Below are 17,189 nucleotides of genomic sequence, written 5' to 3' on the forward strand. Positions count from 1 at the left end.
AGTTGATTTTTTTTTTTATTGGAACACAGACTGGCATATAGGGCCAGGAAATTTTACCTTTTATGAAGTAAGTAAAAAAACAAACATTTACTGAAAGAGTGAATGAGTTTATGGTGGAAATATGGGATTTTCTAAATCTGTGTTTTGCCATATTAAGAATTTACTTTTGTTAATGTGATAAGCCACTGCTTTCAATTATTACACTAAAAAAAGAAAACAAAGGTTCTTGTTTCTAATTATAATAACTTTCTAAAACAAGAAGAAAAGATAGATGTAATACAAAACAAAACTGTAGTGGTAACTATGGGTGTGACAGATCCATATGGAGGTTTGACAAAAATTATAACATAAGTTTGTTATCATTTGACTCCTCTTCATGAAAAAACAAGTAGTTGAAAACTAAATTCTGACTTGTGTTTATGTATCATCATTATTATTATTATTATTATTTAATTGTTCTTTATTTATTTTTGCTATTTTAATTTTTTTTTAAAGATTCGCTCTCGTTTGTATGTGTAGTTGGAAATAGAATACACATAGCCATGTTTATATTATGTTATATTATTGTGAAATCTATACTCGGAAGTCACGTACGGTGACTAGCTTGTCATCTAAGCTTTTACAGTAAAGCTGGACTCTAAACAACTAGCCAACTAGCCGAAAGAAGCTAGCATTCCTCCTCATAATATTTGATCAACAACAAGGTGCCCCTTTATTTATTGGTATTGATATATCCCTACTATTTTCATTATGGCTTTAGGGTTAACTGTTTTTATTTTTAAGGGCAGTTTAGGGGAAACATGGAATGTTATAAGAAGATGAAATATACCGGCTGTGGTAGCAAACTGTAGCTGTTAGCTTAGGAAGTGTAGCAAAGCCCACCGCCGAACTGAGCGACCATTACTGGAAAAACGGCTTCAAACCGCCGGTTATTGATCTACCCTGTTCACTCTGCTGGCATTTTAGGTAAGACTTACCAAACTTACTCTCTTTTTGCATTTTTTTATTTGTTTACTGCTTTTAGAACTTTTATTTCTGTTTTATTTAGAAAACCTCAAAATAAAACCGGCTACCGTCTTTAAAAAGTTAGCAGGCTAGCTTTGTCATGTATATTTTGACTTGACAATCCTGTATGACACTGCCAGTCAGCAGCTGACCGTGCCATTTTGTACCGACTTCACATGTTAAACCCTTTATCTAGTTCACTGAACTAATGTCGATATGTTAAACACATAGAAGCTTTTGACAGCATTTTAAAATTGTAAATATGGCTGACATTTTACTGCTGGAACGGAGGGTTCCGATGTGTTCAGGTTAAGATATTCTTGAAGCTGATTGGCTCCTGTATAGATCAGTCAAGCTTTCTTGACAGCCGATTGGCTATGACCGTTGTTGTGTGGAATAGGTAAATTCAACGAAGTGTTTGAGATAAAGTCGAGAAAAGTCACTGCTCACTTAACCTTGTTAGTGTCTAGTGCAGGGGTCCCCAAACTACGGCCCACGGGCCGGATCCGGCCCGCCTCCACATTTGGTCCGGGCCCTGAACAATACCAGAAAGCATTCAGATTTTTTTTTATTTACCATATTTTCCGGACTACAAGCCGTTTATATGTCTTGTTGCAGAGAAACAAGCTGAGGGCTACCGTTAGTCATTATTGTGAGTTAAAATTTTCACGAAAGTAAAATGTTTGTTTTTGTGACGCTTATGTTATTTTGAAGGGATATATAAACGTTACCATAGCGACCAGAGTCAGAGCGATTGGGCAGTGGTCGAGAGGAGATGAGTAGAACTTGTGAGGCTTAAGTCTGGTTTAGACGGAAAGATTTAAGAATTGTCGGCCGATTCTCCAAACCTCTGTGACCACAGAGCTGATAAAAGTCCAACAGGTTCAATCGGTTCGTGTATCCAAGGCAGGAGCAACACGAACCGATTCCAGTCACGAACATCCCGATTTCAGAGGATAATCCAGTAAAACCCCCAACATAGCGGGAATTTAGAATAAGCAAACACGGATGACGATGTAGAAGCAATAGTGATGGTTTGTGGAGTCATTTTAAGAGATAAAAGACGTAACAAAAAGAAAAGGCAGTGAATAAAAGACGACGGGAGCAGCCGCTCTTATTTGCTGCATTATGATTTTTAGGTGAGCATGTTTTTTCATAGTTAACATTTTTAACTGAATAAACATAATAATGACCTTTAGATTTAATAATAAACATTTCCACATATCATCTCCGATATCCACCGGACTCTCAGTTGTGCGATATGTCAGCTGTTTGGGATTCCCCTCTGTTCTTACGTCACCTCGCTTTCTGATTGGCTACCTGTCACATTCAGCAGGTCGTATTCTCGTTCCCAGACAGGGAAAATCCCACAAGCTACAATAAAAGGGCCAAGACAACCCAAATAGGGCATATTCAGGATTTAGTGGGAACACCAACATGCAGAAGCCTTATCATCCCCCCTCCCCCTTTCCCTCCTGGCCGCAACAAAATTTCCAAGTCTTGACCGGTCTGCGGTAATAAACAGGTTGGGACCACTGATTTAGCACATGCTAGTAACAACACGAAGGATCAGCACTTTTACTGTTACAGTTACCGTTCGGAAACTACCGTAATCAATTCTGTTAAATCTAATCTTGGCAACTTTTTCTTTTTCAACCCTAATAAATGTGATATTCAATTGACCTGTTATGACTCAAATTTTGGGTGTCCGCCTCCTCTGCTGCTGCTGCATCGTTGTGGAAAACCTGGAGCGACAGAGATATTTGCGGCTTAGATGTGCATGTTTACTGGTTTAAAAAAATAAACTTTGGGGTTGTGGTTTATAGTCCAATGCGCCTCATAGTCCTCAAAATACGGACTATAATCCTTCCTGGACTTATTCTGTGATGAACCCAGAGAAGGTTGTTTGGTTATTATTTATTTAATTAAAAGTGTTATTATTTATTTCCTGACTTGTTCTGTGAAGAACCCAGAGAGGGTTATTTGATTGTGCTTTCTGGAAAACAATACATTTTTACATTTAGGCACTCCTGCAATCGTCACACTTTTTCTGTTACAAACTGACTCCGGCCCCCACCAGAGAAGGGAAAGTTATGTGGCCCTCACAGGAAAAAGTTTGGGGACCCCTGGTCTAGTGTTTGGAGAGAACACTGTTCATAGTCTTTTCATTTAACTAGCTGTCAACTGAATGGTTTATCTCTTTAAGTAGTTTTCACGTAAATGCATTTTATCAAGTGAGAGAACTTATGTGTTACATTTATGATTTACAATGTTGAATTATAATTACTAGACAGTTAATTTCAGTTAAAATTTCTCATTTTTTAAACTTTAATTGTTGCGTTTCTAGTAGAAAGATTGATTTTTTTTTTTGGACAATCGTGCCTTTGGTTTTGGATGCTGTGGAGTTGGATTGATTATACTTTTTATACTTATTTGTTATGATGCGTAACCTTAGCAACAAGGTGGTTTACAACAGGGAGCAGCTGATTACCACTGCAAAGCTGAAATAATAACACACATGAAGCCAGAAGTCTCAGAGGATTTGAAAATGAGGCATTGTAGACGCAGAGCAGATCAAAAAGGAGAAAGAGAAAGAAGAAGAAGAAGAATATTTGGTGATTTTAATCGTGCCTCACTTTGCTAAACTACCAAAGTTTAAGCAGTTTGTCAGCTGCTCTTCCAGAGAAACATAACATTGCGTTTGTTTTACAAAAATGTCAATAATTAATATATCTCCAAACCAAAATTTCCTCTGGGAAAGTCTGATCACAGCCTTGTTTTTCTGTGCACTGAATAGAAACCCTTTGTTTATACTATCTGTAAAGAAAAGGACTGTGAGAAAGTGGTCAAAGGAAGCCAAAGAAGATATACAGGTTTGTTTTGAGGCACAGATTAATATTGTTCTTTGCCAGCCATATGGAGAGAACATCAATGCCAGTGTTTTAGTATTTTCTCCACTGTTTATTCAATGAGAACATCAAAAAATATCATCCATCCATTTACTTTAACCCCTTATCCCTAATGGGGTCAGGAGGGTTGCTGGTGCCTATCTCCAGCGAGACATTTCGGGCAAGAGGCAGGGTACACCCTGGACAGGTCGCCAGTCTGTCGCAGCAACAAATATCAAAACATTTAAAACTATGATTAAATGCAATTATTGTATGCAGTTTAGTGATACAGATTTATGTGGTTGATGTCCTACAGAAGCAATTACAAATGGTTTGTTTTTTAAGAGTAGTGTAAAGAATAATAGTATTGTGAGGCTATAAATGATGCACACAGTCGTAGCCATACAGATTCCTAAGAAAAAAAGAAATAATTTGTCACTTTTATTGTTATCACAATAGTAGCACAAAATGCACTACTGTCCCCTAAATTTCTTTGTCCTTGATTTACAGGAGTGAAAGTGTGATCAGTGGCCTATGAGGAAGCCACGTCGAACTTGCCAGGTGGGTGGAGGAGGTGGAGTAAATGGCAAGAAGTCCAATGGGACAGTTGGTGGGCGTGGAGGCACCCGCCAGCGATCTCCATCTCCGTACAGCCTCAAAGCATCTCCAAGTAGAGAGACTCTCTCCTATTCTCAGGCTCAGAAGGTGGTGGAGGTCGAACTGGACGGAAGACTTCACCGCATTTCTGTCCTGGAACCCTTGGAAGTCATCACGGACGATGAGACAGTGGCTCAGGACATCAGCGAGTGCAACAGCAACAAAGAGAACAGTGAGCAGTCGGTATCGCCCACCAGCAGCGCACAAACTCCCCGGAAAGTCTCCATGCTCAGAGGCCGCAGGAAAGACTCCAGAGTCGCCTCTGGCAGGTCGACGCAGCCTTCCAAGAACCAATGCCACAATTCCCACCCTCATACACCTGAAAAGTCCAGCACATCGAACAGTACCCACGTAACCCTCCCTGAGCCTAAGTTTCGTGTTGTGGAAAGCTTCACTCCGGTTGAGGCGGCTCCCTTGCCAGCTGCTTATTACCGTTACATCGAGTGCTCCCCTGAGGATCAGGAAACAAAGGCAGAATATGACATGGATGAGGAGGACTCCGCCTGGCTGGAAATGGTTAACGCCTCCCGGCTTTCCGAGAGTCTCTCAGCTATTTCGCCAGACAATTTTGAGCTACTGGTGGACCGGTTGGAGGAGGAGGCGTACAGAGAAGCACGCATCCGAGCGCCTCCACAAAGCGCTATTGACGACGACGCCTTCTGCTGTGTGTGCTTGGACGATGAATGCCTCAATAGCAACGTCATCCTGTTCTGTGACTCTTGCAACCTGGCTGTGCACCAGGAGTGTTATGGCGTTCCCTATGTCCCTGAAGGACAGTGGCTCTGCCGCTGCTGCCTTCAGTCTCCTCAGAAACCTGTCGACTGCGTCTTGTGTCCTAACCGGGGAGGGGCTTTCAAACAAACAAGCGAGAGTCGTTGGGCGCACGTGGTCTGTGCTATATGGATTCCCGAAGTGTGCTTTGCCAACACTGTGTTTCTAGAACCGGTGGAAGGGGTTGGTAACATTCCTCCAGCTCGCTGGAAGTTAACCTGCTACCTCTGCAAGCAGAAAGGAAGGGGCGCGTGTATTCAGTGCCACAAGGCCAACTGTTACACCGCGTTTCACGTCACATGCGCTCAGCGAGCCGGTCTGTTCATGAAGATCGATCCCGTCAGGGAAACGGGCATCAATGGCACAACTTTCTCAGTAAAGAAGACGGCGTTTTGCGAGACGCACTCGCCTCTGGGACAGGAGTCGGAGTCCGACGAGGAGAGTGAGGGGCGAATCGTGGGCAGCAGGAGAAGGGCGAGCAGAGGACGCAGCGCTTACACGGATGGTCCGACTTTGCCTAAAAAAGGCAGGAAGTGTGAAGATGAGCCAGCAGATAAGAAGAAAGGGAAGAAAAATACAGAGTGTACAACCCAAACCACAGGTTCTCCACAGGTCACGGTGCTGCAGATACCCACAAGCAGGTTTGCTTTTCTTGATCGTGTCCAGTATTGTTTTTTTTATATATTCATTTTCAGAATCCATTTAGTAAGATGCTTATTTCTCATCTGTTACAGGTTGAATATAATCTCCAAAGGAATAATCATGCAAAGGAAAAACCAGTTTATGCAGAGGCTGCATAGCTACTGGTTGCTAAAGCGTCAGTCGAGAAACGGTGTGGCACTGGTTCGGCAGTTGCACTCTAACATCCAATCACAAAAGACTACAGAACAGGTTTTTTTTTTTCTGCTTTAATTATTGCAACAACAACAAAAAAATAAAAAAAAACACATGACTTGCTGTTTATGAGATGTACTTTTACAAGCTGTAAAATGAGATGTTTTGTTCAGCCTGAAGTGGACGAGAAGATTTCTGCAGCCAGGGAAGCTTTGAGATACTGGCAGAAACTCCGGCATGATCTTGAAAAAGCCAGATTGCTGGTGGAACTCATACGCAAAAGAGAGAAGCTCAAACGGGAACAGGTAACAGTGGGCTAGTCTTTATGCCAACATTTTCATCCTATCATATGTAAATGTAAAGAAATAGAAGCTGAAACCCACCGGACTTGGGGTCTTGCTCTGGTGCAGTTCAGCTGCTTCTTCACCACATTGTTGTAGACAGACACACAGGAGAATAAACTAAATCAGAGTTCATGAAATAAGCAAGCTTTATTTGGAAGCTTTGCCAATTAAATGTTTTGAAATTGTACAAAAATAAAGGTTTTAAAATTAAACATAGTCTAATGTAATTTGATGTCCTTGTAATAATTTACCTCCTATCTCTTATCCTATGGAAATTTTGCTAATTGTGTCATCTTAAAACTGCTAAATGTAGACTATGCTTGTTTCCAGTAAGTACTATGCTTATTCAGTTGTCAGTAAATCTCTTCCTATTAAAATCTGACAAGTCTGTATTCTTCAACTGCAGGTCAAGGTTCACCAATCAGCTTTAGAGATGCAGCTCACTCCAATGTTGATGCTGCTGCGTGCCACCCTGGACCATCTTCAGGAGAAGGACACTGCTCACATCTTTGCCCAGCCAGTTAACTTGAAGGAGGTAAGGCTTCTTGTCTATATTGTAGCGTAAACTCTTGGTGAACTTATAGCTCGTTTCATTGGATGTTCTTTAGTTCCCAGTTAAATAAAATCTTCTAGAACACTGATGGAAGTTAGTTTTAAAACTTAAAAAGCTGGATAGACCATACCTGACTGAAGCTCAAAGTTAAACCTACTGCAGAAAACGAACGGTGACAGCTGCAGTAAAAAACTGGAGTTTGTGCTATTACCTAGACTGCTTTGTGTTTTAAGAAATACCGTATTGAAATTTTCCCATAATAATGAAAAATATTTTGTCATAACTTGAGATGAATTGATCAGAGAATCCAGAGGCAGTGTGAGAGATTTCTCCAGAGGTTGGTGTTTGTTTTGGAGCGGAATAACTGTTGCTGTTATTTCACATAATATTGTCTCAAAACGACAATATTATGTCACACAGCAACATATAGTCGTGTCGCTGTTAGATCTGCCGCGATAAACTATAAATCAGTTAATTAAATTTAAATGAGGGCGATTATATTGCTTGTTTTTTGTCGTTTCTCTCTCTCTCTTTCGAGACTGGATGACAAAAAGCTTCACTCTGGTGCCTTGAGTTCAGTGGTTCTTAACCTGGGTTCGATCGAACCCCAGGGGTTCAATGAGTCGGTCTCAGGGGTATGGGACCAGACTCTCTGTAAACACCATACACGTATATGTCTGTTAAAGATGGGATGTCATGATTTAATGGGATGTCTATGGTGTCATAGATGTCCAGAAGGAAAATTGAAGAAAAAAGAAAGAAAGAAAAGTTGTGTGACACTTGATGATAATATTGAAGAGAAGAATATTTACATATTAATGTTACCGAATCCAGACTCCTCCTAGTGGTCTGGAGCACTTTGGTTTTGTTGAAGTAGTTTGCCACTTTTCATATTTGCAGATGTTTTGCTATTTCACCATTTCCCCCTTTACTTCCATCTCCTGTGGTTGCAGCATTTTTTGTTTTGCATTTGTTTTGTTAATTGTAGGTGTTTGTTCCTGTTTTATGTAATTGCAACAATTTTTTTTGCAATTTCTTTTGTTGCTTTTGTGTTTTGGAGTTAGCATCATTCACATGTTTGCTGAGCATTTGCACTTGCTGGCCTCCGTGCTAAATGGACATTAAAGCATTGATTGAAGGCAGAAGAAGTAATTCTGACTGGAAGTCATTCTGCTCTGTTAATTGAATTTTCTATCTTATTCCACTGTAAAGCCATCTAAACCTATGGATACATTGTACTTTTTAATCTGAGTGTGTTAAATATTTTTAAGGGGAAACATTTGTTCCATTTTTAGGTTCCAGACTACCTGGAGTTTATTACTTATCCAATGGATTTCTCCACTATGCGCTCCAAGCTTGAGAGTCACGCTTACCGTTCTGTGGCTGACCTGGAGGCTGACTTTAATCTGATGGTGTCAAACTGCCTCCTGTATAACACCAAAGACACAGTCTTCTACAAAACAGCGCTGCGTCTGCGTGACTTAGGGGGTGCTGTGTTGCGCCATGCCCAAAGACAAGCCACAAACGCCGGCCTTGACCTGGACACCGGGATGCACCTCCCTGAGTCGCCCCAGAAGAGAGACTTCTACAGCTGCACCTGGGAGGACGGTAAGGTCTTGCGGCATTAGTGGGAACTTCTTCTTGTGGGAAACACTTCCTAAGACCTCCAGTCCTATTTGAACTTGTCGATGTGCTCAGTTGACAGTGTTCTGGATCCAGATAACCGACTCCACATGACGATGGAAGAGCAGCTGAAGGAGCTTCTGGAGAAACTAGACTTTGTCACATCCATGCGATGCAGCGGCGCCCGGGCCAAACGCATCCGCCAGCTTCGACGTGAGATCAACAAGCTCCGGCTCATGGGTCAACCCATGAGCCACGGCATCTACAATGGGCATGTTAAAGAAGAGGACGAAGACGATGACGACGACGAAGAATACAACAATAACAATGCCAAGGCAGACAATAGTCTGTCGTCCTCAGACAAGGGTAAGAGGAGAGGGCAATGAAATGCTCTAGATTAACATGAGAATTACATTTCCAGTGCATGAATCTTTTGAAAGACTAATTTGTTTCATTGAGATCAGTTGTGAAACTTGAGCTAATGGAACATTGTCCTCAGGTAATTGAGCCAGGGTTCCCCTAACGCACCAACCCCAACCACCCCACTGTCTCCAGTCTAGTAAGTAGGGGCCCAGAGAGTCTCGTTGGCCATGGCTGCCTCACAACTCCTCTCTTCTAGTGCACGCTGTGTTTGCACCTCCTTTATACATCACTCTCATGGATTCACCACTCCTTGGGCCACTTTCAGTCATGCCATATCATCTCACTCCTGATTACAGACAGGTCCGGTCAGACACTCAAAGACAAACATCAAAACACATTTTTAGCAGTACAATTAGGGATGCACTGATAAAAGGTTTATTGACCAGCATTGTTGGATTTCTCTCTAAAATCTACCAAATAAGAAGATTTAGAACTGGAATTAGTTCTAACCTTCCTGCCCCAAGCAATTTTTTTTGGAAGCGATGTCACAGTGTGTGCTAAAACTTAAAAAAACAACAACAAAAAACAGAATTTACCACTTAAGCTAAAGAAATATGATTAGCACAGCTTGCACTGCAAAAATCTGATTGTGTTTATATTTTACAAACGGCTAGTAATATTTCCAAATTGTTCATGTTCATGACAGATGTTGGGAGCTCAAAAGGATAAAATGAAGCGGCTTAGTTTGCTGTATTCTGTCAGCCTTCCTGTCTTACTCTTTCTCCAGCAGCCTAGAACATCCAGATGTTCATTTATTTACAAAGCTTTTCTTTTTAAGTCCTCGTTTTCTCCTTCTTCATTTTAAGAACCTCTAGCTGCATTTCCATTGATCATAAAATTTTGCAGATTGGAATTACGGAAATAAATTTGAAAATAACTCAAGTGTATTGATGATAAGTTTCTGCATTGGAATGAGGAGGTTTTTCAGCCACATCGAAAATTGTGAATTTTGCGTACAGCAACAACTCACATATTTATAGGCACTGGCCTCCTTGGCCTTTGTGCATCTAGTCCAACCAGAAATCTTACAGTCTGGTAATGTTCATCAAAAGTTGAGCTTGTCATTTGAAAGTGTTGAATCCATAGCTCTTATGTGAAATCGCAGCCCAAAACTGCAATTTTGCCAAAACGCCTCATGTATACATAACCACCCGAAGTATAAGGAACATGATGCTCCAAGGCCTGAATAAGACGCCGACGTCCCCTCTGATGACTGACAGATGAGCGCTAGCGCCGAGGCTGAAATATGAATATTGCCCATGCAACTGTTTACATTCATTGCCACCTGACTTTTAATCACGTGAACAAGTAGATTCCACATGTGATGTTGATTGCATTTCTTATTTAATGGCGTCACAATTGCAAAATTGTGTTTTTTCAACATTAGTAGAATATCAAAAAATGTATATGGAAACGCAATTAAAATATCCTGAGTCATCTTCCCTCAGTAACAACTTTTACACCTGGTAGCTTCTAGATTTTGTTCCACCATCAGATCAATCTCAATTCCTGCCCCTTCAAGCGGAAGGTCGTCTGATTCTGGTCACCATTTGATTTCACGGTGCATCTCTATGTAAAACGTTGCCATGTTGCTGGTGTACAGTTGTGAGAGCGATTTTCTTTAGTCACTTGTCTCGATGAAGTCCTCCATTTTGAATATCTTAACTCTTTTCGGGCTGTGGTTGGTGTGTAAGAATGAAATGTAACCATTGGGGAAAAAGACGCCATTTTCGTGTGTGTGAAAACTACCACATCATACTACGTACAGCATAACCAATCATTTGTGAGGAATTGTGTTTAAATTATCTTTACATATTTTTTTCTTCTTCTTCTAGATGACCTCAAATCCACTTCTCCCCCAAGACTGGAACCTAGAGGCCCGTCTCCTCCTCCCCGACAAGGAGAACCGCCTCTGGAGCCTCCCACACTGCGGCCCATGACGGGGGAGGTCCAGTCCCCCTCCTGGGCCTGCAAGCGCCTTAAAATAGACAGCAACCATTTGAACAGCGCCTCAGAAAACATTAATTGCACTAAAGCACGAGGAGAATGTTGCGTGACACCACCTCCCACTTTGCACTATGAGGGGCAGGTCGTAGCCCACACCCCGCCGGCGCTCTCCGTCTCTCCGCGGCCCGCCACCGGGGGAGTCGGACGGCGGACCTCTGTCCTGTTCAAGAAAGCTAAGAACGGAGCGAAGCTTTGCAAGGAAAAAGAGAACCCCGTGTTTAACGGGAAGGGGCTGCAGGACGAGAATACGAGGAGCAACCCCACCGCCCCTAGTTCCACAACCAGCTCCCCATCCTCCACACCAGTGTCCAGAACCCCACAGAAAAGCCCTGGACCTCCCACTCTTCACGAGGTGTGGACTCCTGGTCGAGAAGCGTTGTCAGATACAGAATTGGAGAGGACAGTGAATCATTCACTGGAAAGAGGTTAGAAAGCTTTACATACTAGTATTAAACTCTTGAATGTCTTCTTTTCAAGATGGGTGGTCTCCTAGTTACTACGACTAATAGAGACTCTTATTTAGCTCTGAAGAGTTGTGGAAAATACATATTTTAGTGCACTACAAATAATTGCAAGGGTTAATTAGTCTGGTGTTGTACACAAATAGCAAAAGTTCAGTTGGTTTACAATTTACATGTTTTGAAAGGGTTACCGTGGTAACTGCCTGAATTCACATTAATTTAGATAAAAGCTTTTAAATAGCTTTTTCCAAGAAAAAAAAACTAAAAACAGGCATTGTGCAAATTGTACTGCTATCGTAATACCATCTTTAACAGACTGAAAACACATGAAGGCTCAGAAGAGGCTAAATAATGTAAAGAGTCAAAATAAAACCTCTCAACATTGCCAAAAGATTCAAGTATAAAACTTAACATTCAAAGGCAAATACAGGCTCCATTACAATAAACAATCCTGAGTTACTGAATGAAAACTTCCTGATAGCATGGTGGCTAGCTGATTACTGCTAGTTCTGAGTGGCTGTTTCTGACTGAGCGAAGTAAGTATGCAGAGCAGGGAGGAGATCGATTATTTTTTTAGAGATTATCTGTCTCATGTTAGGACAGCGAAAGTTTTAATACGCATGTAAAATAAATTTTTTAGGTTAGATGCTGCAGCTTTAAGCAGAGGTTTGGTGTGAGAGTCACTACCAGGTGGAGCAGAAGCGGCGCTCCGTCTGTGAAATATTACTACCTGTAGCACGTAGCAGTCGTTCAACAGCGAGAGCAGAACCAGCGTCTTACATCGCAGCTCGAAGACTTAAATCATTTTGCGGCTCATTTGTTTAGCTTTCTGACCGTCATGCTAATCCGGGTGAGTGTTTGTAGCTGTGCGCTGCTTTACCTGCTATCTGATCGTCTTTTTTACTGCAGTGAGCCTCGACGTAGCCAAACTCCGTCAAGTATGTCATTGTTTTTATGTCATATTAGCTTCGTTGTGTTGATGCATTTTGACGTGCTTCAATTTTCCACCGCAACATGCAAACTTCCCCACTCACTCAGTGCGTTATAGTTCCACATTGCTTAGGGTTTGTTGCTGCGCGTTTGCGCAGTGTGAAGGAAAGAGGAGACCAGCTGCACAGGCAGGCTGCGAAATGAGATGCAGGTGATCGGTATCGGCAACAAGAGCCAATGATCACCGATCATGTACTTTTTCGCGAAAATCGGCTCGATTATGATCGGTGGCCGATCGATCGGCACACCTCTAGTATTTAGAATTAAATTACAATATATGTGAGGTTTGAGCCGACTGGTGACAATTTATCTTCATAAATGGTCAAACAAATTGATTTAAATTGTTTTAGCTCAAATACTCATACTGATACTAGAGGTGGACACGTATCGTTTATTGATTTTTTTTTTTTTATTAATCGTAAAAGATTTCTTGTAAGAATTTTGATTCATCATTGCTACAAATGTCAGTTAATGCAAACAACCAGACGAATTTGTTAATTTTACTATTTTCTCCCACTATTCTCACGAGAAACGGGTAAATTTGAAAATGCGAGCAAATGAAATGGAGTCTTTATTTGCAGTTTAGCAATATTATATTATATCAAGAAGGAATGTTTTGCAAGACCAGCATTTGTTGGTGGCGCTGTGAATGCTACCATGCAGCTACCTAAAAAAAAGAAATAGTTTTTTATCCTCATTTTTGTCACAATAGTAGTAATAATAGTACTACATAAAATTCTAAGACCACATCGCCCAACTCTTCCTAATACTCTCTGTTTTAAGATCAGAATGTGTGTGGTTCTTTTTAAATCCATTAATAATCTGAATAATCGAAATAATTGTTAGCAGCAGCCCTATTATAATACATTTGATTCTAATTATTATCTCAATTTTAAATTGGTGTCATTTATTTTGAATCTGTTCTAATGAATCAAAGGATGTGAATTTGATTAAATTGTTTTAGCTCAGATCTGAAGCTCTTATAGAAATAAGACAAGGCTGAGGATAACCGATGCTTTGTTCGTTTTCAGGACTGAGCAACAGGTTCGAAAGGCACAAAGACAGCAACTCCGACTCAGAGTCACGATCCTGTCCCGTCCTCCACAAAGAAATGTAAGATGAAGGTGATTATCTCCTTTGTCTGGTTTTGGGGATGTATGATCAGTCGATAACGGTCCAGCATTTTTGATCCCACAGCAACTCGCCACCCAAGCGAAGCCTCGGAAAGCCTTCTCTCTCCAACATCCCTCTTCTTGACATAGTCAACGGAGATTCGGATTACACCGGTACTTCACATTAAGCCACAATAACGCATGTTCTTTTCTTGATCTGCGTTAAACACAGAATGTGTTGCTTTGCAGGCAATGGGAGTCAGTCGGAGGAGGACGAGACGGAGCTGGAGCCGTTAGAGCTGGTGTGGGCGAAGTGCAGAGGTTATCCCTCCTATCCCGCTCTGGTGAGCTACTCATCATATTGATCATCCCGTTTGAGCTGTCAAAAGACTTTTTGGCTCAACGCTCCCCGTTGCTCTGTTTGGTTCAGATCATCGACCCAGAGATGCCAGAGGAAGGCCTGCTGCTGAATGGGATTCCTATCCCCGTTCCACCCAAGGACGTCCTCCGGCTGGGAGAGCAGAGACAAGAGGAGACAAACGACAGACTCTACCTGGTGCTTTTCTTCGATAACAAGCGGACGTGGTGAGTTTCACAGATGTTAAACGGAGGTTATGAAGTTGCGAACCAGCTGTTTCGGCTAAAAGGTAGAGACGTTTGAGTGTCTGGCTGAAAAGGGAAAACTTGTCTTAATTGTACTGTTGCGACCACAAGCTTAACGCAACACAAAGGAAAAATTATGAGGCGGAAGGAAAGTGAGTTGAAACATTTTTAGATCTGAAAAGTGTTTCTATGCAAACAGCATCACGAACATAGAACATGAGTCAGAAATAAAGCTGTGGGGAAGTTTAATGCAGGGTTTCCAGGCTTCTAGCACTTCATGGAGTATGTGTGTCAGTCAGTCGTCCCGACATGAGGGTACGGCACAACCGCAAAGCTACAGCCATCAGAAAAGACCTGAGGTCTGCTTGCCAAACCCATCACTGATAGGCTTTCACTTTAGACAAGGAAGCTTTTTGGAAGATGGATGTAGAATAAATCCCAGATAGATAAAAACCTGCTGGACACTTCAGAACACTAAGAAAGGAAGCTCACAACGCCCCCATACACGTCCAGCTAAAGTGGATTAGGTCAAACTAGAATGGGCTAGTCCAAACCTAAACCCTGTTTGGAGTCTGTGACTTGAACAATTGATGTAAACAGATGCTCTCCATTCAGTCTCTAGGACAGATTTCTCAACCATTTTTGGGCCAGGGCCCCCCATGTCCCCCCCCAAAGAAGACGTAGGCTGCTTGCTCTGCATATTATTTTATCATTAATATTACTGTCATTATTGTTGCTATTATGATTGTTGATGTTTCTGTATTTATCATCGTAAATCACTCACAGACAAACACGTCACTGAATTATTAGTTTGTCAGAGAACAAGGAAGCCACACTATATTGACAAAAGTATTCGCTCCCCTGCCTTGACTCACATATGAGTGTTTTTTTATGCTGATTTATTATGTAAAATCCTACTGGAACAAATTTAAGCACGAGAATCAAAATGACATGCATGTATTTGACCTTGAATCAGTCTACATTGATTGGGTAGAATTGTACTAAAAGACTATTTCTCTATATAAATGGATATTTTTCTAAAGTTCCTTGAGATTCAATTTGTTGTGAACTGATGTGTAGATGAGTTGAAATGTGTAAGAACGTCTTTCACGTTCTTACACACGGTCCGAACTCTGTCTCCGGTGTTTCAGGCAGTGGCTCCCCCGCGACAAATTGACACACTTGGGCGTCGACGACACGGCGGACAAGCTGCGCATCATGGAGGGTCGCAAGTCCAGCATCCGCAAGTCCGTCCAGGTGGCGTACGACCGCGCCATGATCCACCAGAGCCGAGTCAGCCACAGCCACTGCTTTGTCACCTCCAGCTACCTGTAGACGCCGCGGAGCAGCTGCCGGGTCCCAGACTGAACCGCTGGTGTCTGACAGAACCTGCTTTGTGTCATTAGGGAGATGATGTGTAAATGAAGTTACATTAAGCCTCACGTTGCTGCAGCGTTAATTCCCCCCATTCAGGGACATTCAGAGGTGTGTGTGCTCAACTCCAGCTGGATATCAGGAATCAAATGTAAAAGAGCCTGAGGTTCTGCTAATCCTGCTGCTGAGGGATCAAGCCATGAGGAAAGAGATTTAAAAAGAGCTGCCGGAGACCGATAAACACATCACTGCCTTCTTTTATACAATAGATTTTCTATGTTTTAAACTTTTTACAAAAAGACTCATGTATATTTTACTGGTAGTAGTTTTTGTACATACGACTTTGCGTTATCAAGCTCATTCTAATTTAATGTTTTTAAAAGCGTACTTCAATCAGCCTTCTGAAGAGCGAGGCGAGACTCGCCATGAAATGATTCCTGCAGTGTATGGATATTTGTCTTTACTGTAAATTAACTATAGTTTGAGTGTTTTGCATTGTTGTGTAATCTTGGCATTCGACAAAATGAGCCGATGCTCTTTATATTTGAAATCTCTTTTGATACAGAGAAATAATTTATTTATGGAAGACAAAAACTATAGAAATAAAGTTATATTGATTAAATTGAGAGATCTTATTTAAGAAAAAAAATGGAGTGAGGTTTTTTAATTGAAAAGCAGACAGCATTTTAACAGATTTTTGCTGATTTGTTTTCTTTTTTTATACCAAGCACAAGCTTTTGACGTTGACCCACTCAATGATTCTATTTATTTCTTAGAGCCCAATTTCATCCAATTAAAAGTTCACCCTGATAAGCTTATCGCTACTGTTTATATCTTACCAGCTCACCAAAATTCTTTAACCAGTTTCCACATTTTGGAAAATATTCTATTAAAAAATGTTTATGTATCTGGAGTCCTGTGGATTTTTTTCTTTTGTCATCTGTCATATGCACTGTTTTATGTCTCAGTGACGTAGGCTAACAATTGTGGTATAACTATAAAAAAAAAACCTATCAATTTTATGTTAGCAAATTCAAAATAAACCCAGATATTCCCATGAGGTCTGAGACTGCACACTGTTCCACTTGTTGCAACTTTCAGCTGCAATCAGACAATTTTGTAATGGGGGGAAAAACATTCATCTGTATGAAGTAGCTTTGGCTCAGGAATTTGGGTAGTTGAAAAAACCACAAACCCCATAATGAATGGAACTGGTAAGCCCTGAGTATACTGGTTTGTTCCCACAAGCCTGCAAAAGAATTCAGAATCGGCTGGTGGATTTTTGTAATTTCAGGCATTTAAAATGTTTTTGTCGCACCCTCTTCTACTAGTTCAGGGTATCCACACATCCTTTAAAAGTCTTGATCTACATTTACTTTTAAGGCCTTAAAATGCCTTGAATTTATTTATTTTTTAAAAGTAAATTGGTCTTCAGCATGCCAATAAGAGGTCTTAAGATGGCTGAACTATTTATGTTGTTTTGTGTCGGGCTTGACTTTGAGTCATCTTCAATGCCTTTTGTGACTCGAGGTAGTTATGGCTAC

At 41.2% G+C, this 17,189-nt stretch overlaps 1 protein-coding gene across 3 annotated transcripts; it reads left to right on the forward strand.

Annotated features, from left to right (window-relative positions):
- The first annotated feature begins 510 nt into the window (after positions 1–510).
- Positions 511–16,552, forward strand: brpf3b (bromodomain and PHD finger containing, 3b). 3 transcript variants are annotated; one of them, XM_008413009.3, is made up of 13 exons: positions 514–966; positions 4,404–5,962; positions 6,056–6,212; positions 6,329–6,460; positions 6,906–7,034; positions 8,348–8,660; positions 8,751–9,041; positions 10,934–11,530; positions 13,588–13,669; positions 13,754–13,842; positions 13,918–14,012; positions 14,099–14,253; positions 15,423–16,552. In XM_008413009.3, exons 2-13 carry the CDS (start codon positions 4,428–4,430, stop codon positions 15,604–15,606), a joined length of 3,759 nt encoding a protein of 1,252 aa, XP_008411231.1. In that variant the 5' UTR covers positions 514–966; positions 4,404–4,427; the 3' UTR covers positions 15,607–16,552. The 3 variants fall into 3 exon arrangements, with proteins under 3 accessions (XP_008411234.1, XP_008411231.1, XP_008411233.1); XM_008413011.3 differs by lacking the exon at positions 514–966 and adding an exon at positions 3,472–3,878; XM_008413012.3 differs by lacking the exons at positions 13,918–14,012; positions 14,099–14,253; positions 15,423–16,552 and having other exon boundaries at positions 511–966; positions 13,588–13,680.
- The last annotated feature ends 637 nt before the right edge of the window (positions 16,553–17,189 follow it).

The sequence above is a fragment of the Poecilia reticulata genome, chromosome 7 (genome assembly GCF_904066995.2).
Source record: "Poecilia reticulata chromosome 7, P_reticulata-male-v2, whole genome shotgun sequence".
NCBI classification, from domain to species: Eukaryota; Metazoa; Chordata; class Actinopteri; order Cyprinodontiformes; family Poeciliidae; genus Poecilia; species Poecilia reticulata.